Raw genomic sequence first — 26,597 nt, 5'->3', positions numbered from 1 at the left:
ATCAATTTGGATTTTTTATCGATACGGTGCGATATTAAAACTCAAAGTATCGATGTAAAATATCAAATATGGAATAGCCAATATATCCATATTTTAAAGTATCGATACGAATCGAGACATCCCTAAAACATTTGTTATATCTTAAGAGAATAGTTATATAATAAATATAATTTAATGATTAAAAATGCTTTTTAAATTATTTAAAACTCTATAAAACTATTCTAAATTAGTTTTTAAATAGCTATTCTAAAATTGATATAATGCTCTTAATTATTAGATATAACTATGACAAAAATTTAATTTTCTACTTTTAAAACTAAAAGGGTAAAAAGTAATAAAAAATAAATTCTAAATTAATATTTTATTACTGAAATTTCCAAGTTTGTAACATAAACTTTGTGTCACTTTGCATATAATAAATATTGCCTTTTAAAGTGCATGTAGGACTTATGGCATATCCATTTATAACATCATAATACATGCATTAAATTGATACACAACAGCATAACACTTTTTATCCTTCTGTATAATTCTTTCCAGACTTGTTGCTTATCACCGTATCATATCGTTACGTCAAGTCACGATGTCTATTCTTTTTTAATTATGTATCCGTTTTTTATTACTTTTGTAATAGAATTTTTCTTAAATAAATTTATTGCTATAGCTTTTGTTAATCTGCATGTATAAAATGTATTTGATATTTTTTACATAAAATGTTTAATATAGGAGTAATTTTAAACGCAAACATTCCATATATTCAAGTTTTTTATTATTTATTACTTAGTAGATATACAATATTGTTAGAATTTACAAATTTGTAAAAGATTGGACAGTAAAATAGTCCGCCTGTTATAAATTGTATATTTCTTGATAGATAAAAGTTGAGCAATTAATTTATTTAATGATAGTATCATAAATAGCATTGCTTTTTATGTCTTTTTATGTCAGGAAAAAGTATGAAATAACTTAAAAGTCATATTTTTTTATATTAATGCGTAACTATATGTATAATTTTTGGGGGTGAAGTTGTTTCACATACGATTCAATATACTTTGGATTGATCGTAAATTTGTTATTTCTCTCTCGAGTTCTCCACCATTAGGTTTGCTAAAGAGAGTTGTTAAACACTTCGAAATAACATCCTGACATTTTGTTATTATTTTTCTCCTATAGAATAAAATAATATTAATTAATATCAAAGTTAAACATGTAACTGTGATAATAAAATAATTATTTTTAGATTAAATTATTTTTTTTTATTTACTTTAAAGTAGAATATATTATTTTAATTCGTAAAAATCTGAATTTTTAATTTATTTCTAATCTATACAATAAGGTATAATCAAGATATAGTTTATAGGTAATACTCACTTGACAAAACTATTTGTTACGGTCATGTTTTTTATGAAATAATTCACCAAATTTGCCGTTGATTCGATCAAATGAAATTCGTTGCCTTCATTTAACCAAATACGGGTATTTTTGCCAATCATTCTAAAGCCAAACAATTTGTACAAGGTAAATAATTTGTAGAACCAAGAAATTCGCATTTAATATACTTACTTATCATAAATGTCTAAAAGATCTTCCATCGCTACTCCCAATTCCAGAAAAGAAGTTATAATACTAGTATTAGTTACTTTATATTTACATGCCTTTATTTCCAATTGTTTTACTAGAAAATCTAAAATACAAAAAAATTGTGAAAAAATGTTTACGTAAAACTTAATTATCAATATAAAATCAAATATCTACGAAAATATAACTACCAATTGGGAAACAATGTGGTGATCCAATATATTCTTGACCAAGTGATTTAATTTTACACATTAAGGTGGTCATTTTATCTTCATTCGATGGTTCTGTTGCATTTTCTAATTCTACAATTATTAAGAATTTATATTATAAAGTTCAGAAAACTATGATTATAATGTTATAAATATGTAAAGTATTGTATACCATTATCAATTATATTGGTCCAAATTCCTTTAATCAGCATATCATCTTGATGACCCGAGCAATGAATTATAGCAAGTTTGCATTCCCAAAGTTGTAAGGGTTCTGCGTATTCTTCATATAACTGTAATTAATGTTTTATATAAAAATCTCAAAGAAATTCAGATTTAAATAAATTATATCTATCAAAATTACAAGTCTATCAAACCTGTGTAATATCGAGCAATGAAGAATTCAATCTTAATCTTGCATCTGTAACTACCATCGAATCGAACAAGTTTTGGCGATTGTTGATAAATTCAAGGATCTATTATACATTTGAAAGAACAAACGATTATATATATTAATATTATATATGCATATTAATATACACTTTATTTAATTATTTTAAATATTAAAATATATATGATGGCATATTTAACTTCATAACCTTTTTAAATAATTTTTTATTATATAAATAAGAGAAATATGATGTAGATTAAAGTCATATGTTCGACCTTGTAAAATTACTGGATTCATGATTATTAACAGTTTAAAATACATACCTGTTGCTGCATTCTAGCTACTTCTAATTTATCTTCTAATTCGCGTAAGAAAATTCCAAGATAAGGGGCATATCCTGTTTGATCACTTCGCATACATACAACCGCTCGCGCTAAGTACTCAGCTCTCTTTAAGAGTGATATTTCTGATCTGTAAAAAATGAATATAAATTTTTCCTATCTTTGTACAAATGGGGATTACATGTTCACAAGCAATATGTGTGCATACCCGACTTTGGTAGCTAAAGAATCCAAAATTTTTGCTGCTGCAGCATGATTCTTATTTCTTTCATAAAATTGCCAAAGTAATTCAGGTGCATTCACGCGATTAAGATAAGTTTCTAGCGAGGGTGCAGCAAAAGCAACCAATTCACCATGAAGTCCTCTATCAATCATCCAGGTATAAATAGAAGAATGAAGAGTCTCACATGGTGCATGCAACGCATCGTCTATAATTTCATGTAACTAAAAAAAATTAGCGTTATAATGCATTTTCTAACAATTAAGAAATCTTACATTACATACAATTTCTTTCGCTGGCATCATTACAGCATTTGATACAGTTTGCAAAGGAGGCCCTGGCTTGCTCGGTATAGTTGGCGTTAAAGGATTAGAAATGCTCTGGTGATACAAGTGATCTAACATTGCGGTGAATTCCTTATAAATCTCTAAACTATAGACAAAAAAATGAAAATACATGAAATTACTGCTTATAGTTATACATGACAATATATATTGTTGTTATATACCGTTTTGTAAAAGCCATATTTCCCTCTTGATCCTCTATAGGTTCATTGTTTTTATAATAATGTGAAGCAGCATTATTAGGATCTATTCTTTCTGCACAACAGATACACAATTCAAGTACACCCGTGTAAAACTGACATGCGACAAATTGCTGACACACTGCACTTAGATTTAACCTGGGTGCTACCTCTTTACAAAGCTGTGCACATATTTAATAAACAAATAAAGTCAAATATACATTGTTTTGTGTTGCACAAATAATATTGCAACATACCGTTAAAGCAGATTGAAGATAACATTCTTTTTCCTCAGGATTCGTGCATCCCTTTGCTTTGAGGAGAATTTCATTTGCCTAAATTTATAAAGATAGTTATATAACTTATGCAATACAAATGTTAATAACTATAACTACAAAAAGAAGATAATATATTCGTGTTACTTTGGAACAAACAGCATCTTCAGATCTGTATAAATTGGGGCAGATTTCTCTTAATTTCGCACTTACAGAATCCACCGACGCATTATCCCCAAGATAACTGTAAGATATTAGTTATAAATTAATAAAATTTTTTAATAAAATTTATAAACTTACCTATCAATCAAATGAACGATGAGTAGAGAAGATATTTCGTGGCCTATTAAAATCAAATCCCTGAAAGTGGCTGTAGAAAATTGAGTAATTTGATCCTGAAATATATCAACATAGATTTTGATTTATTCTAAAAATAAAAGTTTTTTCCAGAAAATTTAATAGTTGAACTAAAGTTAAATAGTATTTACCTTCGATAGACAATTAACTATGTTATTTAGCTGATTCTCGCATAATATTTTCCATAAACCCAAAACCTCACATGCATGAGTGATAAAAACTTTTAAAGCGTCCAATGAGTTTCTTTCTTCCACAATTGGTTCTTGAAAATGACTTTGAATCGTTGTTTCAAAACCATCTGTTAAACCTCTACTTGCGCTTTGCCTGTATAGATATATAATTTCTCAATTAATTTCCTAATTATTATAATCTAATAAAATTATCATGTACTATTTTATGTGTGACAACAAACTATGTTTTAGGGCTGATTGTTCCAATTTATTGGAAAACTTTATTCAATAAGTACCTATTATCTGTCTTTATTTATTTAAAAAGAAAAATACAGATAGATACATGTTCACTTAATAAGTAAGCTTATCAAGAAGTTGGAACAATAGTCAGCCCTCGAAAAATACATACTGTTTTGTGATATGCGTATTTTTGTTTAAGAAAGATCTTAATGCCTGTAAATGACCCAAGATCCAGGCTATTTGTGTTGCTGGTACTGTACTGGATATCTGAACAAGTAAATAATATTTAAACGTTTAAAGTTGAAAATAAATATAATAATAATGCATAGACTATCTGAAAATAGTTGAGACAATCTAGGAAATATTTTTTTTAAACCGCATACAATAATTTTTTTCTAATATCACTTACCACACTTTTATTACTTATTGTTTCTTGTTTTATACATCTTACATTCCATATAGGACGAAGTATTCTTCCAATATATAAATATAATCCGCTATGTTTAGCAGAGAAATGTTGCAAACTAATATCTGTGGTGAGACCCATTTGCGTGGGCGGTCGGAAGGATTGAGTTCTAGAATCGAAGCTTGCCACTCTAGGCGTAGACGTGCGTAAATCGGCTACGTTAAAATTTATTTTCAATATAAATCAAATATTATATAAACATTTAAATTTTATATTATATACAGAACAATACCTGGATTTAGAGCAGGAAAACTGGAATGCACATCAATTGGAGGACATATCCCTGCTATTCTTTGACCGCCGTACAAGAAGAATGCACGAGTTGCCCATTCAGACAACTAATAATCATTAAAAAATGCTTGTTATTAATATATAATGACACATAATATAGAAATAATAAAAAATATAAATTATTATAAAATGTACATTTTATAAATATATTTAAAAATATAACGTTACCTGAGCATTCTGAGAACTCTCAAGCGTCGCCAAAATTAAGCATGTAGCACAGGCTTGTTCTAGGGATTGTGTTTGAAAATATGCGCGTACTACTTCAGTATCAGGGCCACGTTGTTCCAAAAGCAGTTGTTTCAGTATATCTACAGGACGAACTTGCATTAAAATTATCGCTCCCTATAACAAAATTTACAAAATAAAAATAAGTGATATGTGTATATGTATGACATAAATATGATAAAAATGTATCTATTATGTACCTGTGCTGTTAAAAATATAAATTTTCTTGGTGGTTCCATATGCTGGCGTACTAATAGAGGAGGCTCGCCCTGAGCGCTGCTTTGCTTCTCTATGTGTATAGCTGAATCTCGTATGATCTCCTCCATAGCCCAAGCTGGACTATCAAGTGGCAAAATACTCTGAGTTTCAGCCAAGTAATTTGTGAATGGATAAGCATCGTTACTTAAACACCATGCGGTTTCCGTATCACCACCACAAACGAGAAAAAGAGTTCCTAGAAAATATTCCAATGCAATAAATTAGTTACGTTAAATGCGTTATTCGTGACATATAAAAAAAATTAATTTACCTTTCCGATAATATGCCATCTGTACTTTACGCGGTCTCATTACTGGAGCATTTGCAGCATAGCCTGGAGGTAGCCTGACATGTATTAATTGTAAACCTTGTGGTCTACTCGTAGGATTTGTAACTGACGTACAGCTAAAATAAAAACGAGTTCCTGTCGCCGCAACAACGACCAAATTCAAATGTACTGATTCAGATTCCATTATAGCTGATATGCTTACAAGAGGTCGAAAATTGTTACTGTCCAAAGTTCTAAAACAAATAAATTGTAGTAATTCAATGTACGTTAGCAAGTATTAAATAAAGTATATAACATTAATAAAAGCTCACTTACTTAACAACATGGACAACGTTTTGTACCAAAGAGGCTTGAGATAGTGAAGTGATTTTAGATGCGCCACCATTATCAATATCCCAAACGGTAATTGTACCTCTATCACCCAAAGTATATAAAATATTACGTGAATCATCCACAGATATCTGGATTATAGCTTCTTCCTCTGACAATGCCATAGTGACAAACGATGGTACTAGAAACGACAATGGACCTTCCGAATGATTAATTTTTTTACATCGTTTACCAAACCAGCTGCTCTCTGCCTGTAGAAAGAAAAACATGTAAAAAATTAATATAAACAAATAAAAACAACAAAATTAATAAGATCTTAATTCCTAGTTAAGCTTTAAGTTTTTAATAATTTTCAACCTGATAATATATTTCGAATAATGATCCATTTCTACCACCAAGAAATATCCTGCCACTAGTAGTATTAGCAATTGTAGTGATCCCGATTCCATCAGTGGTAACAGTAAAGATTGGTTCTGGGACTAATTGCATTTCTGCAGATATACAAAAAACGGTTAAATATTTAATTAAATAATAATCATTAATAAACACAAGTAAATAGTTGTAATTATTACCTCCTCCATCATCAGGTATTGTAACACCAAGAATGGTTATTTCAACCGTTGTTGTAAGAATTAACAAGTATTTCACATAACTCTGAAAGATTCCAGCCTTAGGCTTCACTAAGCCTACGCTTATAATAGTTTCATTCAAACCATCAAAGTAAGCAACATCAGACCTATAAATTAAAAAATAACAATTTAAACATTTCAGTTTTGTATATTTATAAATGTATGTTTATGATAGTCAAATTACACATTGTTAACACTTACTCATTTTCATATGACCATAGATAAATATCGCTATCAATTGTAAGCCATGCTTTTGAAATTTCCGTAAAAAGACCCATCATACAATGACATTGCATATCTATTAAATTTTTATTAAGGATAAAGTATATTTGATTAATATTTATTAAACTATCTTAAGAAAATATTTAAGATAATGATTCAAATTCTTATGAGATTGATTAGAAGAAAGTTGAAAATTGTAAGTAAAAGGAGTATGATGTAAATTCACATACTGTTTGAGAACAATTAATACATCAAACAATTTGCTTTTACTATTTATTTAGGGAAAGGATACGGCCAAAGTGCTCCATTACTTCAGAAGGCAATGGAATTTTGCTATGTATCTTCATTTGATTAATATTTGTTAAGGTCATTGATGCACCATTTAAATTAGGATAGTCATGATCATCAAGACCACTAACAGTCGGTCCACCTATAAGAAATATATTAATTATAATTAGTTTATGTTCAAATTAGCATTAATATTTTATATAATTAATTTATATTCATAAATTAATAAATTATTTATATGTTCTTTATATTCACTGTATAATTTACCTTGCACATTATACCGCATAAGATTAATTAACGATGGAAAATTGCTGTCTGCAATAATATGTTTATCTACCATTTTTCCAGCCATCTCTAATGAATCTAAGTGCATTTTTAACGGTTCCATTTCTGTAAGTGTTGTATTCCTCATTTCCTAAATGTATTACTAAAAAAGAAAAGTTATATATACATACATATATATAATAATACATTTTCAATATTATATAGGTTTAAAAGTTTGAAAGTATTAAATGTTCTTTATTTCTTTTGTAATTGGCTACGTTCACCAGAAAAAGCAACTATTATATTCAGTATTACATAGCACATATACAAAATAATTAAAGAATTACAAAAATAAAATAGCATACTTTATTTTCGATTAAAAGAAACAAAGAAAAGAATAACAATAAAATTTAGTTAAGAAGAGAAATCCATTTTAACAAATGTTTTAAAAAAGATAGAAAATCATATATTTTTTATTTTAATTCACATGCCATTAATCAATAAATTGGAAATTCCGTTTCTTATAACCAATATCATTACCTTATAACCTCTTGAAATAACTCGGATTCAAGAGAAGATTATAGGTTAGGTTATAGGTTAAGAGTCAGATTTGGAGAGGAACACTTTTTATTGAAATCATTAACGTGTTTTTTTTTTGAAATCATAAAATAATATAAAATTAAATAGCGTAATCACCGTACATACTTGATAATGTATTTATACAGACTGTTTATAATTATTTAGATGTAAAAAACATCAAATAGCTCCAGCCGCGCTCTTCGCGCCACACCGGTATATTCGAATCAATGCCCTCCAACGGTTGGATATGGCGCTAATTCTCGAACGCATGCGCGTTGTGATTAAATTACGTAATCACTTTGATGAAGCACTCATTAGAACGCTCATTAAGGTAATGATAAATTTAATTATCAATTTTGTATAATACAGATTGAAATAAGGAAGATGGTAATTGTAAAAAGTTTTACATAATATAATCATAAAAAATTAACAGTAAAAATTTTTTGTATAATCTTGCGTTAATTTTTTTTATTTTTATTTATTTCTATTATAAAGAACAAATTTAATAATTATTAATATATAACAATATAGAGTATATGTATATTACACATTTTAATAAATAAAGTATTTATGATAATTCTGATGATTCTATGTTGATAAAAGGATGATATAATAAACATTATTATTACACAATTATATTTTTTTAATCTACACAATTAGATATTTGATGTAATCGTAAAAAAATTTCTTTAAAAAATATTGATGAAAAGAAGTATCCTTATCTAAATCGTGTTAAAATTGTTGAATAAAATTTTGATGCATGACACATACACAACATAATTAAATGAATAAATGTATAAGAGATAAAGAAATTATAAAATAAAATTAAACAACTAATTAAAGTTGATAAAGGTAAGTACTTATTCAATTATAGAAAATGGAAAATTATTAAATAAACAATTCTTTACTCAATAAGAGAATGTCAAAAATATTTGTACACTTATATGAGCATCTCATTGCTAACTATTACTGTCAGTCGAGGAATGTCTAGTCAGTTGCGACGAATCAGAATGCCAGTTTAAATCACTATCTGCATTAAAATTAATTATTTCATAATTCTGCAAAGGAGGTTTTGCTTTAATATCTAAGGTTGTAGGTCGTTTAATGGGATCCTCATCCAACATCATTTTGAGTAAATTGTACTGCAAAAGAGATATTTTATCGTATATTCCCATGTAATAATAATTCTAATTAATACAATATACATGTACTAAATGTAATATATGAGATAATTTTTGATATATTGTTTTAATTTCTTTACCTCAGCAGGATAGTTCTCCGCAAAATCTTTCGGAAAAATGGATAGTTTTAGATTTGTTAACGCCACCACTCTTTCCATATCAGTAAAAAATGGTGTAAGAAGCTCAAAGAAGATTACTCCTAATGAATAAATATCCACTTTATAGCTGTACATTTGGCCGTTCATTTGTTCAGGTGACATATACAAGTGTGTGCCGACACACGCGGTATGTACGTTGTTTTTGAAAGAAACATTCTCATTTTCAGTCGCGGGTGTGTGAGCTTTATCATAACCTTCAGTCATCGCGGTTACGAGACCAAAATCACCGATTTTTATCTTATCGTCGTAAGCAAAAAATATGTTCGATGGCTGAAAATAAAATTTTTTAATTACAAAATAGAATATTTTATAGAAATTGTAAAAAAATTCTTATATATATCATTCATATCTTAAAACAGACATTACTTTTAAATCTCGATGAATTAATCCTTGCAAATGCACATACTCCACAGCGTTCACTATTTGTTTAAAAATATTTAGTACCCGAGAAAAATCTCTTGCTGACGTGTGCTGTTTTAGCCACTCTTTCAGACTGAGTCTTTGGCACAGCTGCATTTGTATGTATAGGAACATTTTTGCCGACTTTCGAATGTTCGACTTCTTACTTAAATCTAAGGTAAATGATTTTTGGCGTTTGCGATCTTTTTTTTCTGTCTCAATATTATTATCAGTGTTTTCTTCAAACACAATACTTTCAGAATGCTCAACCTTATTATCAGTTTCTTCAAATACAATACTTTCAGAATAATCGACTTCATTAACATTAGATTCCTTTTCAGTCATATTGCTCGACAAGGAATTATCAGTATTATAAGTATTGATACAAATTGAGTCGTTACCATACTGTTTCTCGTTTGATCTTTCAAATATAATGTATGAATCATCGTTTACGTCTAAGTCATTCAATTTTAAAGCTTCACATGCACTGTCTACAGAAGACTGATCAGTTTGTGAGACATCAATGTACACAGAATCATTAGGTTTGGTTTCAGTCTGAGTTACTTCCGAAAGAAATTCAGTTGAACATCTCAATTTATCAATCCATTGTTGATCGTGTTCTTCCTGCCATCCACTAGGAGGACACTCTAACCAAGCGTTAAAATATCTTACAATATGAGGATGATCCAATTTAGCTAACGCTTTTACCTCTCTCATGACACGCTCTCTTGAATCTTGGCTGCAATAGCATTTTTTCATAAAAATTCTTAGCCAATCAAACTCTTATTGTTATGATCATATTTATTTGCAAGTGCAACTAAACAATAATTGATTACTTTAAATTTTAGGAGTATTATTAACAAATTACAATGTTACAAAAAAAATCTTAAAATAGTAAATAATAAAATGTCATTAAACTGTCATAGTAAAAATGTCAAAATTAAAATAATAAAATGTCATTAAACGTATATCAATACAATAGAAAAGAATTTTAATAAATTATTCTCTTCTAAATATCATTTAGAAAAAAGCTATACATCTATTTTTATTTTAAATTTACTTTCAAGTTTCAAATTTAATTTCAAGTTTACTTAAAAAAAAACTGTTCAGAAAAAAAAGCACTGACCTGTTTGACAAAGCAATTCTTTTAATAGCATAATTGCAATCATCAATTTTATTTTTGGCTTCAAAGACCACACCATATCCTCCTTTTCCCAAACAATCAATTGGCTCAAAGTCCGTCAGAAAACGGGACTTAAAATTATTTACATTTTCACTATCATCATTAGTTGTATCACTTCTTTTTGTTTCTACATGTCTTTCAATTATCAAAGGCTGAAACGTATTGATTTAATTTAAAATAAAGTAAAAAGATAAAAGATAAAAAATTATGAAGACAATCTAGGTTAAATAAGAAGGTACTGTAATATGAACGATTATGTAGTTTATTGAATTACTTACTGGAAGTACAGCATCTTTAGTAGGTATTGTTGCATTTAACAGACGTGTCATAAAATTCAATAAAAAGACAGTTATCACAATTATTAAAATTTCTCTCCTAATAATAGAAAAGAAAAAATTAAACATTATAAAATATATTTTATATTTTACAGACTTTTAAAGATACTTACCACCAATACCAAATTAACGTCACAATTTGAGCAAATGTAATATTTTCTTGGGTATATGTTAGCATAGGTTTTTCTGTGCCAGTGATAAGTGGAATATCAGGATTACTACGATTACATTGCTTATTGTCAGTTAACTGATTTGATGAATATAGATAAAATCCATTACCTATAAAAAATAAATTTACAATTATAAGTTCGTTCATATTTATAGTCATTTTATTCTAATGACTATTCTTATAATCATCAGCCATTTTAAAGATATTGGCATATCTATATCTTACCATTAATATATTCTGAATTGTATAATACAGACAATGCAATTGCAGTCTGTGCTTCATTTGGTTCAATAGAATCTTTATTATTGTTATCTTCATTACTGTTCTCTGGTAAAGGATTTAAAACAGCAGTTGCTGAAATTAAAGTAATAATAAAGATTAAGTTTGCAAATATTAGTGTATTAGAAATATAATGTATAAAGAAGTTTGACTTTGAATTTGATCTTACTAGTTGCTGGATATGGCTGCCATTGATATTTTGTATGTTGAACATGTTTTGAATCAAATGAATTTCTGTTATAGTGATTTTCTTGCACGTATAATTGTCTATCATGCATGCCTATATATAAACCTGGTTTAATTGTAGAATACTCTGATCCCCAAATCCATTGAGAACTATTGAATAAATCCATCTTTCCCAAAGATCCTGGAGTTACAGAAATTTTGGATGCATCCTCGCGCCATATTGTAACAATTGGAGAGTCAAACTAATAAAAATAATTTTTTTATACTTGTAATTTATTTTGCATAATAAAAACTATAACTGCTATATTAACCTTGTGTTGCCATAATTTAACATTAGGATTATTCTTATTGACAGCCCAAATCAAACCTTCTGGAATAACCACTTTGATTTCCATATCTAGAGTTGTGTCTTTATTGAAACAAGAAACATCTGACGATAGCATTTCTAAATCATATTGTCCAACACTGAAGTTCCATCTTTAAGCAATAATAATATTATTTGGCATATATTTAACTTTTTAATTAAAAATAGGATTAGAAAAATAACAATGTTACTTAGTTTATTACCTTTCATCACCTGTACGAGCATTTACAGCTCTTACAGTCTGTTGAAAACGTTGAACAATAAGTACATCATTGTCTATATATTCTTGACGATCTGTGTTGTTTTTGCATCCAGAAACATTGCAGTCATATAAAATGTCTCCTGAACTAGCTGCTATACCTATTTGATGGAAAATGTTTTTTTTTAAATAATTTAAACAATAAATTTAAATAAAATGTAAAGCAATTTGTAAAAAATATTCTAATTTTTAGTATCATAAATTTTTTATTGCATTTAAATTTCAAATTAAAATATTTAAAAACTATGTTTTAATAAAATTGAGAAGAATGTAATTTTATTATCTCTTATTCATTAAAAAGTTGTTCATTTAGAAATCATTGCTCATCTAGAAGCTTAATATTCAACATAAGTGTTAATCTTGAAAAAATTAATTTGAATTAAAATCTAATAAAATTTACCATAAGAATGTAGTTCTTTACCACCAGAGAAGACTAAATCATTAGAGAAATGAAATGAGGAATGCAACAACTGATCTGCCGATACCGGCACAGTTTCCAAATTTTCTCCATCAAATTTATACAGACCACCATTCAAGGATGGAATCAAACGTACCCATTGTCCATTATTGTTAAGCTATAAATTAATATTGCATGTCAATGTACGTTTTATCTCAAAAAGTAATATATTATATACAAGTGTAGAGCACACTATTTAATGTATAGTATTAAAAGATAATAATATCTAATATTAAAAGATAATAGAAGCTCGTAGAAACTTTCTCACTTCTTTGCTGTGAATATTGGATGACAACATTGGTCCATCCTTAAAATCCAAAGTCCATTGTAATTTGCCATTCTTGTTAGCATCTAAGGCTGATATCTTCCCATCTAATGTATTGACAAACACCAAACTGTCGAAACAACGTGTGAGTTTTTAATAAGTAGATAAGTATATCAAAATGTATAATATTTTACTATTCAATTTCAAATCGTATGCTGGTTATTTCATTATGATTCATCCTCCATAGAAGCCATAGAAATTTCTAGACTTTGTAGCCTTCAAAAGTATGTGTTTTATGAGGTATTCAATTTGTTTTCACATACTAGAAATTGTTAAAACTTTCCTGAAGTCAGTTTTGATATAAAGTTAATAGATATCTTAATAATTTTCGTTATTTTATCTTTAAAGTTTTTAAAAAATTCTTTGGATAAAAAATCTTTATTTTTTTTTGGAGGTTTTATGTGTCTGATCTGATGCAGATATATGACACGGATCTTCATTTATAGGTTTTGTGGTTATGTACAAAAACTTGTAAGACACTTCAGAAAAGTAACAAGTATTGAAATAAAAATGAATGTGAAAAAAACATTTGCTGCAGACTCGATTTGCCCGGGAAAAAAACTATAAATCAGAATCAATCACCTGCGCGTGTTCTTGAGCTCTTGGCTGCATAATTTTAGCGTTTCATCAGCAGAGATGAGGGAATGTGTGATCGCAATTAGTATGAAACAATAGAAACATATTTGTCGCCACAAACGAGACATTTTCTTATCTGCGAAGCCGAACGGCGTTCGCACGTAGCATCGCTACGTGCATCGATTTTTATCACGTTACTGCGGGTGAAGCCGATTGACAAACGCTCGTATGGTGACTGGTGACCGACACGTTACAACATGTTTGACGAATACATTGGAGCGACGATGTTTTGATGCTGTGTGCTCCGTGTTGTTGTGCGCATAAGGCGCTCTTACCGTCAATCACGTACATTGACGTACATTTAACGTGCATCGTGCACCTGAGAATATTGATAGTAATAAATAAAAGAAAATTAATATTAAGAACAATAATTTAAAAAGTTTTTAACCAATAAATATATAACAATTTATAACAAATAAGACAATAAATATATTAAATAAATATTTCATATATTATTATTTCTATATACAATATATATATATATATATATATATATATATATATATATATATGCTTGCATGCTCATTTAATATGCTCATATAGTTATAGATACATAAATGTGATTACAATAAATAAAAAAACAAATTTTAAATCTAAGTGCCTCCTTTGAATACGAGTCTGTCCAGATTATCACGTGATGGTGAGTCACGCAGCGTATAGAAAATCCCGCCAAAAAGATCTGCTTCACTGTCCACCACGTCGTTAGAGACACGTAAGTATATGCCGGGACAACCAATCGTCAAGCGACTTCTCGATCACCTGATTTTGTCTTATTGGCGCGTAGCGTTCGTAGTGGCGTAAAGTTGAAAGTGTCTCGAGTTCGAGCAGGTCTATTGAGGTATAATTTCCACACTTTCATATGCATTGTATTTAAATGCGTTATTACAGGAACGTATCTAAGCATAACAACAAGTTACAACAACGCAACTAATAAGTACAAACAACTAATAGCATAAAATTGAATATGTATAGGTTCGATCGTATTTAAAATGCAATGTTTACAAAGACGTACATTAGAATACGTTTTTGTCACTCTATCCTCGTTTTACATGCAATAAAAAATAGAACAACAAAAAAGAATGCGCTAATATTTTTATAAGCGCCTTTCGAATACGCGTCTAGTTTTCCTTGTTCGAAAATTTTATTCAAAACTTCGAAAATTTGTTTTATCCTTTAAATCGGTCGCAAAAGAAGAGATCGACGTGATTCCGTCGCTCTACCGTTAGATGTCGCGACGACGACGGCGACGATACCGAAGTGCCGACAGATGGCACCATAATGAGAATTTCGCAGTTGCCTGCGTGAAGCGAAGAGATCGAGCGACGAAAATCACAACTGTCAGCTTCATCGGAGCGATGTCAGAGGCTCTGTAATACCCGCACGGTCGCGCGATCGGCGATTGCACGAGGCCACGTTCGTTTACGGCGAGAGATCCGCGGAGAATTGGGACGGCCCGGGTGAAAAGGAAAAGGGGGAATTCGCGATCGCGCGTGACTCACTTCCGCTTCTCGTCTACGTCATTGTCGTCGCAAAACGAGGTTCGTTCGCCCGACCGTTCACTGCTACGCGACTGCGAAAACCTCTGTGGCAGCATCGTCGTCAGGACAAAGCCTGTTGAATCCGCGCGTACAATATCGCTGGATCCGTGATATTCCCTTGTTGTTGCCGAGGAAAAGGAACATCTGGCGATGGTGAGTACCGATCGCGCGCGAATGCAGAAGTCGATCGAGCTCGCTGTGCTTTAGGCGAGCAGTGCGTCAAACAAGTTTACGTTTACGTTCGCGTATGTTCGCAGGCGTCTTACTCCGAGGATCAGCTGGCCGGTAAGTGTAGAGCGAACTGCGTGTGTGTAACAGCGACGACCGAGAGACTCTCGCGATCGCAAACGTACGAGTGAGGGAGCGAGTCAGTCGGCCGATGGTCCACACCACGCCGCGCCGCGCTGCGCTCTTCTCTTCTCCCCGGGCTTTTAATTCAGGTCAAGAGTATCTTCGCCTTTTTAGACGCACCCTCGGCACGCGCGCGCGCGCGCGCGCGCGCGCGCGCGCGCACGCCTATCGAGACTGCCTTTTATGGTCCGGTATTTGAAAGCAAGCCACCGCTGCGCCGCTGGCGTTGTGGAGGACTTGATCGCGATCCGCTCTTCTTCTACCGATTATTCTGGTTTCACTCTCGCGCGAGTACACGAGTCATGAGTGTGCATTGTTAATACAAGGCGCGCCTAGAGATTGACCGATGTAATTGACATTCCCGGCATTGTCCTGGCATTGTTGCGGCAACTGCTAAGTGATAAGTCTTATCTCTCTCTCTGCCCTCACAAAAAGTGTCAAGATGTATGGCTACAGCTATCAGGAGCTGGCTAATAGAATGATGTCATCCATGGAGGGTAAACGAACCTACTGGAAAACACTGTGTGATAGATAATTTAATTATAAATTGTATTCTAGAAAGTGGCAGAGTTATACGAAATCTTTACCCCATTGTATTTTCTTATAATTTTTTTTTAAACTGACTTTATTTGTATTTTTTTCTCTCGTGTCCTCAAAATTATTTTTATGATATATAAGATTCAAAATTCAAGCTTTTGAAAGTGATTAAAAGCAAGTATTGTTGTAGAATTTCAGGAGGCCTTTCAGTTGTTTGACAGCCGTGGAGATGGCAAGATCCATGTGTCCCAGATAGGTGATGCATTACGCGCCCTTGGTCAAAATCCAACCGAGTCAGATGTGAAAAAGTTTACTCATCAGCATAAACCAGATGAGCGTATCAGCTTTGAGGTGTTTCTACCGATCTACCAGGCGATCAGCAAGTCCCGTACCTCCGACACGGCGGACGACTTCATCGAGGGCCTGCGTCACTTTGACAAGGATGGAAACGGTTTCATATCTTCTGCGGAATTACGACATCTTTTGACGACGCTTGGTATGCATTAAGCCTTTAATTCCTAAGTGGGACGAGCTATTTGCCCTATAAATGAATAGTACAAGAATTATAATAATTGTTTCATTATTAGTTTCCAAGATTTTATATTGATATAAATAAAAAGAAATATATGTATGTATGATAATATATATGACAGTTTACTATATTTTAATCTAATTTTTAACATGAAAATTTTTTGGAAGATTAGCCATTTATCCCACTTGAGAATACATATCTGGGAAATTTTAGCATAGAAATCAAAAGGTTAAATGTGCTTTTTTTAAGCGGAGAACTTTTATTGAGTATATCATTGTAGGTGAAAAGCTCAGCGACGAGGAAGTGGAAACGTTACTGGCGGGTCACGAAGATACACAGGGTAATATCAACTACGAGGATTTTGTCCGCCAAGTTATGTGCGGCTAAGCCTAGCTACTTAAACGCACTTAAGAGAGTATTATTATTATTGTTTACTTTGCCATTTATCCGAATCTGTTGAAGCGTTTTACATTTGAAGTATCATCATATCATAGCATGTGTACCTATATATGGCGATTTATCTCGAGGGAATCCTAAACGTAAACACTATTTTATTACGTACTATGGGGAAAAGAAGATTAGTCCTTTATATATAAGAGTCTAAATTAGTTAAACAATGGTAGGTAAAGAACAATCTAGCGCATTGTGCCTTGACGTATACTCCGACTTATGAGCATTTAGTGATATCGATAGTATTGTATGATCTTCAGCGAATATCTGAATTCCGCGGACATTCCAAAATTTTTGTAAGATAGACTTTGAGAAAAACCGACGATACCTGGCCCTCGAGGGCGAGGGCCGAGAATTTTGATTTACGCCTTAATAGCACTTAATGGCCTTGTACTTTTTTTTCTTTCTCTCTTCCCTCTCCATCGAGTTCAATATATTTTCTGTGTAGTTGAAGTGCATGTTCAAGAATCTTCCATCTATTGTTATACGCCTTGGAAAAAGTGCGCAGAGAGTATCCATTATTTATTTATGCATGAGCGTATTTATATCTCCGAAATGCGCAAGAAAGGATTATTGTACATTGCAATGAATAAAAAGAATTGCTCTAATTCGTTGTACGAATTTCGTTGGCTAAGTGCCTCTTAGAAGTATGTGTGCAGGGACACACAGTTCTCACAACAAAGGCAATGTAATGGCGTTACCAGCTGTGGAAGATCTTAGATTTCCATGAATGTCTTCCTTGATTTGTCTCGTTAGGTGGGTACTCCGAAATAAACGTCGATTCAATAATTAAAGTCTTTTTATTAATACATCAGATTATTAGATTTACTCTAGAACGAAACTGTTATGAGATATTTTTATAATTTAAAAAATTGGCTTAAATTTTTAACTGGCAGATTTGAATATATTAAGATATTTTTTCTTTGGCAAAAAAGAACAGTATTAATCAGTGAGTAACCCGTAAATAACGATTCAATATTCATACTTCTCATATGTCATGCCAAGTGTGCTGTTTGTTTTTGAAAAGTATGACTACATTTTTTCTTTAAATTTAAAGATCTGCGGTTAGCTTGATCAGCTGATTAAATGTCAAAATAACCAACTGCAGAATTTTTAAATTGATCATATTATTTTGTTTTGTCTATTTCCTGAAAATTAATTTATATAAACTATAATACTTTTACTTAATAATACAGTGATTTTGTAATTAAAATAATTAAAAAATTAGGTTAGAGGAAAATTAGTTTTACAATTGGCAATTCATAAACTTAATTGATCGATTTTTTATAAGTCGGAATTGTTGAAATTGGCTCATAATTTTTTATTTTAACCTTATTAAATACAAATATTAAAAAAAATATTTTTTCAAAATTTCTTTTATTATAACTTATTAATAAATATATATACATTTACTTATTATTATATTCCTTAACGTCTGACGTTTCAATTAAAAAAAAAATATAACGTTTGTTTTTATAAAAGTTATAAGTGATGAAAACTGGATGTGCCATATCCAGAATATCATTTGTCAACAAATAAATTAAACCGAGATTAAAATTAATCTCCATTAGTAGAAATGGACACGGATCGGCGAAGAGTGCCAAAGAAGAGTCCAAGCATTCGTAAATTTCGAACATCCGACATCCAGGTCGAATGGTTTGAAGGTCCGCGGGTGACGCAAGTGCGCGCACATGGAAGTTCGTCGCGCTTTGATTCGGCCTAACGACGTCACGTGATTAAGACGGCGGCGCTCCGTACGCCGTGAAGTCGACCGCGGTTGCCGTTGCCCAGCCAGTGGTCCACCAGTGGCACCAGTGTCTCTTTGAACGTTGCCGAGTGAGAGTCGCCGCTACTCTCGTGCGCCCTGGGGTGTTACCGAGAGCCGCCGCAATCAGTTCCCGTCGCCGCCGTATCGCTACTCCAGCGAACATTTCGTGTTGGAGCAGTGCACTTAAAGCCGCCAAAATTTTACGAAGAAAGAAGTATGAGTATTAACTCCGGTCTATCGTTAAGTAATAGTGAAAGTAGTAAAAAGCCGACAATGCCGAGTTTAATTTCCAGTAATTGGTGAGTAGCGCCTGTGCCGTGAGTACACGTAACTGCGCCATTTTTGCCCTCGCCTTCCCCGCGAGTCGCCATCTTGCACGTCGCGTCCTAATCCATGTATCATTGTTTTCTTTTTTACTTTTGCCTTTCCGTCAGTCCCTTTTCGTCATTCTCGCTTTTCTCGCCTTTCTATCTTCTCTCTTCTCTCTCCCATTTCCTCCCATCTTGCGTTTCCCCTGTTTATAAACTCCGGTCCGATCTTCTATCACGCAATCATTGTCGTCATTGCCATTCCCTTTGTCAGGCGCATTGTATTGTCGGCCACGGATGTCGTTATCGAATCGCTGGAAAGAACGCGGCTGGCGGAAACCGCGGAGAAACAATACGGGATCATTATTCGAGTCCGTACGCGACAGGATGTCCCGCGGGAATCGTCGAGGCCGATTCGTGCACGGAATCCTCGCGATCGTCGGGATTTCGTCGCGCGGCCACGTGACGGACCCATTTAAAAATTTTCTTCCGTACATTACGGTATATATCTACTTGTCAGCAGCAGCAGCAGCAGGGTCAGTGGCGTTGGCCCCCATCAGCTGTTCCGTTAGGCGAGGGGCCTCGGTTGTGGGTTTTTTCCCCAGGACGAAGAGAGGTCGATCCTCTTCGAATCGACATCGCGTCCCATCTAAATATTTTGCTTTCGCGTTCGCCATAGGAGGATAACACGACAGATTATCGATGTAATTACGTGATGCTAATCACAGGATGACTCGTCGAAACCTTGCGACTCAAAACACAAAACCTTCGAGTACAGGTTCCAGAAATGAGCGACCATTTTTCTCGTCTCACACTTCCGTCACTCGCGACCTTCAACTCTCCGAGCGATCTCTCCGTAAAACCAGGGCATAAAGAGCGAACCCGGAATTTTGAAATTACGGGTGATATTCGTAGTCCGATCTTTAAGATCTCATCGGGAATAGTAACCTGGGTCTGGTTGTACCAAAGTTATTTTAATTTTAAATAAGACTTAAATATATGCCTGCCTTTATTTATTTAAGAAGATAAAGATAAGCGTATTTTTAAGTTCTTGCTTAAAATCAAAACAATGTTGGTGCGAGCGGGCTTCAGTTTTATATAAACGTATACGATCACCTGGGATGTTTTTGATACCTCAATTAAAAGTCATTATTACGCTATGCATTGTACATTACTTATTGTTTTACAATTTATTTCTATAATTAAGATCGTGTATATAGATTTATTTTATATTCTAAAAAAGGGGAAGAAAACACAAAAAAAGGATTTTTTTTATAAAGAAAATTATTGTAATAATTTACTTTTTGTTGCTGAAATGTAAAAATCATTTTGGATTGTTAAAACTAGGGCAATTGAAAATTATTGTTATTATTAACTATATTACATATTGTTTTTATATTACATATTGTTTTATATTACATAACTATATTACATGTTATTTATTTAAAATTTATTAATATTTGTGATCATTATGTATATCTCGAGATACTATGTGTTGATAATTATGAAAATTTAAGTAAAAAAATTTAAACAAAATAAATTTAATTTGTATTACATTTCAATCTCCATTTAAATGTGGAATAAATTCATTTTTTAGATTTTTTATTTAGCTTATTTTTGTAATTCTATCGACACATGATCATTTAATTGGCTAGATGTAATCTTAAAGTTTTTTAAAGACCTTTAAATGAAAGATCGAAGTCTGTATGTGTATGTATGCGTGTGTGAAAATTATCCTATGAGTCGACCACTCAGCTCACGCGCGTCATATTTTTTTATCGATTTGATATCAGATTGTGTTAGAGATATCGCTTCGGAATGCTCTAGATATTTAATTAAAAAAAATGATGTGTTCATTTCGAGAATGCCTATTATTTAAATGAAAGTGAACCGAGCACAGTGCATAATCATTCGACACACATAGCGTTTCTATACATATTTCGCGTGGGATGGCCTAATGGACGGCTCTTGATTAAATTTAACGTAAAAAAGAACGGTCGACCGTAAAGCTGCTAGTAACGTAGGAGGCCTTTTCCGTCCAGTAACGTTTCCTCGCGATTAATTCTACTAAGACTGTCCCCTCAGATATCTCCGTTATCGGATGATACCTCTATCGAGTTCCGAAATCACGCCCAGTTGAGTTTCATCATGCGAGAATATACGCGTTATCCTCAAAAGTGTTGAAGCACAAAGTACAATTATTGTGCGCCGTCACTTCAGCTTGCCTGCAATTATCTAATCAGCTGTCGAGGACTTTCCTTCTTTTCGAAAGGAAGTTGATGAATGTGTCGACCTGAAGCGCTTGATCTCGTGTGCGTTTAGATTTGCAGTTTCATTTATTTACGATTCTCAGTTTCTTCGTTCACGCTTGTTTACGGTCGTTATTTTAAATATATACTGTTAACGAATCGTACTGCACGTTGTACCTTTTTTTCGAGGGCTCTCGTGGGAAAAAACAAATGTACCTGCGCGCGCTCACTTGGTTATATGTATACCCGGATTGGAATTTTTCCAGCAGCTTTGTTCGTGCTCCCAAACGAGAGCGAGTATTCCCTGTACGGGGAACGGATCGGAGAGGGCAATGCAGGAAGCATTTTGAAAATTTCGAAAGGAAACGAAATGAGAAATGCCGCGAAATAGGAAATTCGCAATTTCATTATTATTATTAAAGAAAAAAACGTTTCGAATTGTCCGAGATATGAGAGAGCTATATATTATTAATAAGGGGAATAAGAGGATCGATACCTGTGATTCACTCTCTTTAGCGGTTTACGATCGCGTTCACTTCGCGTGAAACGGGCAATGCGCCGTTAGAGCAGCGACATTGGCTTTGTGCTTTCTTTTATAACGTCAGGCTGCCTCGTGCCCTCGGCCAATCGATATCCGGCCAGCAGTGCCGCTTTATCTCGCGGTTACATCTTTCGCGAGCGAAACGTGATTTTCCGCCAGTCGGGAAAGCGGTCGAATTTTTTAATTGACGATTGCCCTAAATCAGATAGAGCGTTGAAATGAATAAAAAAAGGGAGGGACTCGCGACAAAGAGTTACTCTTTGCGCCTGATCGTATTTCACGAAGGCGATAATAAGGCGTACGTGATTCTCATTACGAAATAACCGTCATATCGCGGCGATATGTGAACAATGAGTAACGTTCTGTCTCGTGGCTTTTTATATTTTACCGTGAACGAATTATTATTATGCGTTCCTCATCATGCGAGGTTTATCATACGCGCTTTCGTAATTCATGATAAAAAAAGACTTCAGTAATTTTCAAAAAAAATAAATTTAATAAATTTTGTTTCGAAATAAAAGATCAGGTGAATAAATAGAATAAATAAATAATGGGTTATTCTTATTTATTTTTCTGTCCTTATTGAAAGATTAAATATGCAATTAAATATTTAGCGGATTTTTTCATGATGTCACATTTTGTCATATTTTGTAACACAAATCCCTAATCAAAGCGTCATGATATATTTTTGATAGTGTTATCATTACTCTCAATTCTACGTGATAAGGAAAATGTTCTGCTACCGATAACTGTAGAATATTACCAACTTCTGTATCATTATGTTCAGTTATTGTCTATATGTTCGTTATGTAATTCCACTAATGAAGCGAATTAGGTTTAGTAATTATTAGATCGTAATTAAATGAATCATTGTTTGTGCAATAATAGATATGCACGAAGCAATTGGCAGCGAGCCGTATGAATTTTGAAATATTGTATTTGCATGATCTTTTCTTTTATATTAATTACATTTTTATTTATATTACTTATTAAGATAAACGGCGATTATTTTTTATATTAACTTTTTATAGTAATTAATTTTTAAGAATAAATCTTTGATCCTAAGTTTATTTATAATGCATCAATTTGAAACATTGCACCAATAAATATGAAATGCAAATATTTTTGAGTGGCACAAGATTTCTTTGCTCGTATTTCTTTGACGCTTTAAGATGAGAATCGCTACGTTAAACGGCTAATAGCGAAATGAATAATATCATCGCATCGAAAACACTTTGTCACGTGTAAGAGTACAATTGGATGATATGCTGGAGGCGCGTACGCCTGTAATTAAATTTGCCAATCAGTTCCGAGAAGCTTCCAGAACGATTAATAAAACACGAACGGAGCTCGTGCAGAAACGCGCAAGGTCGTTGCTGTGCGAAATGCCGCGCAACACGAAGACGAATTATTCTAGAATTATTCTGGTCTCAGTTATGTTTTTCTCTTCGCGGATAGCTTATCTCTCACATGCCAATGTAAAATACGAATATATTTTCTTTTTTTCAATTAGATATCAAAGAAATTCAATAGTCGTGCGTCTTTTTTATCACGTTCCGCACATATCGCAGTGGAGGATGAATATTATCGCGTACAATATAATAAAAAACACTTGAACGTAAATAGATGACCTATTGTTATGTACCACGTATCGATAACATTTGAACTTGGAAGAAACTGTTTATTAATCATATCTCCGATTTCCGCTAGAGAAATTGATATATGCTTGGTACTAATTATAATCGAGAGCTCCATAATATTCATCGTTACATCATTTTCAGGTCGAAGCTCATGCAGGTTATCGTAGAACTATAGATATAGTAAAAATAGATTGACCGTGTTCGATAATGCTTCAGTAATGAAGATTAGGTAGAAAAAAACGGAAAACAGTTGCCATCTCTCTCTTTCTCTGATTCACATAATTGTTTTTTCTCTTATTTACGGCAATTATCTTTTTTTAATATAATCTTAGGGTCTCGCACTTTACACTCGATCTATCTTTTCTATGCGCAAAACACGATCAATTTTTATTATTTAGAATCTTACAGTCAATTATATAATAAAGGAAATATAAAAGGGGAAATCCCCGCTCATTAATCAAATTGACGTATAATTGATACTGTCAATCAAAACATTATCAATCATCAATGTGGATTTTTTATAATCTCAGTTTAAATAGCAATCTTCACGATTGCAATCAGTGTTATAAATACAGAGGAAGATATATCTTGACTATTGATATTATATCGAAACACTATTTCTTTTACTCATGTTGATTAATTGATCACGAATTATCCAAGTTAAAAGATATGCCTATTGATTTAACATTTCTTAAATGCGTTATTTTTATTTGAAAAAGTTATCGTTACTTTTTCACGAAATTTGATGATCTTTTTTTTAGAATATTATCTAACTTATCCACGTCGAATTTGACCAATTCAGTATGAAATCTATAATGGTTAATCGCATGGTATATACACGCATATATTATACATTTATAAAATAATGATAAAATTCGTTATCGTAAAAATATAATGTTACCATTATAAGTAACACGTTATTTTTCAATCTTGTATAAACTCTTTGTAATATTATTACTCTATTAATAATAATATTAATATTTAATATCAACAGTACTATTATTACTAATAATATTACAACTAACACATTAATATTATTATTATTACTTTTAAATTGATTGCTTGCCCTACTTGCTGTGACACGCGCACAAGCACGGCAACAAATTATTTATAAATTGCGTGTTTAATCTCATTTACAAAGTATTATAAGCAGGTATGCATCTACACACTTTACGTAAACCCGATATTTCCTAATGTCAAGGCAAAGCAAAATTGTAGAATATTTAGCGCCGTGGTGCAAAATCCGGCCAAAAGCATTGTGGATGTGAGCAAACTGACCGATCACACAAATCTCTCTTTGTCTTTGTCTTTCTCTCTCTTTCTTCGCAACGCGCAAAACACGTTATTTGTTTGGCGGAGCGCCCATTTAAACAAACGTTGCCGACGTATACGGCTTGGTAATGTGTGTACCTTATAAATCGCATACGTCGGTTACCCAATGCGACAGTAGCTCATTTTCCTTTTAACCGTGAATTTTGCTCTGGTTTTTCCCGAACGACTTGATCGTGCTAGACACGACACGACGGGGACGTCGTATCGTCATCAGCGAAAACTCCCTCCCGCTTGCTGTATTCCGCTGAAATTTCCACTCAAATGCCAAGGTAGACGTATCTTATCTGGCTTTTTTTATTCGTATACTCTTCAGACAATCTGGCAAAAACGGCGTGTTATCAATTACATTCGTCGACAGTAACAGGCTGCGTTGTGTATTTTCATTGCCTGTTATTAATAAACATTTAATAAGATTAAATGTCACGATTCGCAGTACATCTAGTTCCATGCGATAAGCCGATTATCCTTGGCCTGAAGGAGAATTAAATGCATCCTGAACTTACATAAGCATTCCATCAAGAAATTTCAAGATTCTTGGCACTACCCGCTGTGTTTATGCTCCGAATACGTCAGCCTCTCTTTAAAGACCAACGCCTTACCTCGTGACGTCGTTCAGACGTTTATAAATTCGCTGAAAAAAAAAAAAAACAAATATTTGCATATCAATATTTTAATAATTTATTATTACCATCCTTTTCCTTTTATTTCTCCCCTCCTCTCTCTTTCTTTCTCAATTATGCTTCTCAATTACACATCCTTACACAGTAATAAGTTATAAGCAAATAGCATTGTTATTTATTAGAAGAATGATAAACTTCTTTTAAATATATTTAGATAAAAGTTATTGACTTGATTAAATACGTCAACTCTTGAATAAATTTCTTTATTTCAAGTATTTTTGCATTTAAATTAAATATATTATTACACAGAGAAAAAGTATATTAAATATCAGTCAGTATTAAACATTAGTGTTTAATTAAAAAATAATTCTATTTAACAATCATTGTCTATATCATTTACTTTATATTAATGTTTTGCTAAAAGTTAGTTATTAAATTTTTTTAAGAAGATTAAATTAAATTATCATTGTTTCATATATAAACAAGGATATAATTTCACTGATAATTTTATTTATATATTTAAACTGAAAAAATTTAATTAATAGCGTTTTTTGGTATGATGTACTATTGATATAAGATTTAGAATTTGCTTCTAATAATTTAATTGTACATTGCAGTGAAATGTCTAGTAAATGCATGGACGAGAGCCTAGAGG

The 26,597-nt window shown here is 32.1% G+C and overlaps 3 protein-coding genes across 6 annotated transcripts; 1 reads left to right on the top strand and 2 right to left on the bottom strand.

Moving 5' to 3' along the window:
* Nucleotides 1–346: 346 nt before the first annotated feature.
* On the bottom strand, nt 347–8,474 carry LOC105833644 (nuclear pore complex protein Nup155). Of its 3 annotated transcripts, none has more exons than XM_036286309.1 (27): nt 8,272–8,474; nt 7,570–7,729; nt 7,307–7,444; nt 6,994–7,090; nt 6,736–6,899; nt 6,521–6,654; nt 6,149–6,414; nt 5,816–6,066; nt 5,487–5,740; nt 5,230–5,403; nt 5,003–5,108; nt 4,714–4,925; nt 4,474–4,571; nt 4,026–4,218; nt 3,838–3,932; nt 3,685–3,781; nt 3,520–3,597; nt 3,248–3,444; nt 3,024–3,171; nt 2,728–2,963; nt 2,502–2,649; nt 2,165–2,263; nt 1,960–2,080; nt 1,770–1,880; nt 1,564–1,684; nt 1,372–1,494; nt 1,026–1,167 (listed from the first exon to the last, which is right to left on the bottom strand). In XM_036286309.1, the coding sequence occupies exons 2-27, from the start codon at nt 7,712–7,714 to the stop codon at nt 1,032–1,034; spliced, it is 3,942 nt and encodes a 1,313-aa protein (XP_036142202.1). In that variant the 5' UTR covers nt 7,715–7,729; nt 8,272–8,474; the 3' UTR covers nt 1,026–1,031. The 3 variants fall into 3 exon arrangements, with proteins under 3 accessions (XP_036142204.1, XP_036142202.1, XP_036142203.1); XM_036286310.1 differs by lacking the exon at nt 8,272–8,474 and adding an exon at nt 8,107–8,251; XM_036286311.1 differs by lacking the exon at nt 8,272–8,474 and having other exon boundaries at nt 347–1,167; nt 7,570–7,714.
* Nucleotides 8,475–9,030: 556 nt separating this feature from the next.
* LOC105833642 (eukaryotic translation initiation factor 2-alpha kinase) lies at nt 9,031–14,375 on the bottom strand. Its single transcript, XM_012675520.3, has 13 exons — nt 14,023–14,375; nt 13,384–13,510; nt 13,059–13,233; nt 12,603–12,759; nt 12,347–12,512; nt 12,019–12,277; nt 11,796–11,924; nt 11,515–11,680; nt 11,345–11,441; nt 11,010–11,218; nt 9,851–10,622; nt 9,407–9,754; nt 9,031–9,287 (listed from the first exon to the last, which is right to left on the bottom strand). Exons 1-13 carry the CDS (start codon nt 14,142–14,144, stop codon nt 9,105–9,107), a joined length of 2,910 nt encoding a protein of 969 aa, XP_012530974.1. The 5' UTR covers nt 14,145–14,375; the 3' UTR covers nt 9,031–9,104.
* Nucleotides 14,376–15,365: 990 nt separating this feature from the next.
* On the top strand, nt 15,366–18,092 carry LOC105833643 (myosin-2 essential light chain). 2 transcript variants are annotated; one of them, XM_012675521.3, is made up of 4 exons: nt 15,366–15,767; nt 15,872–15,899; nt 16,693–16,998; nt 17,315–18,092. In XM_012675521.3, exons 1-4 carry the CDS (start codon nt 15,765–15,767, stop codon nt 17,419–17,421), a joined length of 444 nt encoding a protein of 147 aa, XP_012530975.1. In that variant the 5' UTR covers nt 15,366–15,764; the 3' UTR covers nt 17,422–18,092. The 2 variants fall into 2 exon arrangements, with proteins under 2 accessions (XP_012530975.1, XP_028044857.1); XM_028189056.2 differs by lacking the exons at nt 15,366–15,767; nt 15,872–15,899 and adding an exon at nt 15,926–16,462.
* Nucleotides 18,093–26,597: the final 8,505 nt, after the last annotated feature.

Source organism: Monomorium pharaonis, chromosome 4 (assembly GCF_013373865.1).
Source record: "Monomorium pharaonis isolate MP-MQ-018 chromosome 4, ASM1337386v2, whole genome shotgun sequence".
Classification (NCBI taxonomy): Eukaryota; Metazoa; Arthropoda; class Insecta; order Hymenoptera; family Formicidae; genus Monomorium; species Monomorium pharaonis.
Note: the sequence above shows the minus strand (reverse complement) of the source record. Positions and strands in the feature narration are given on the sequence as shown.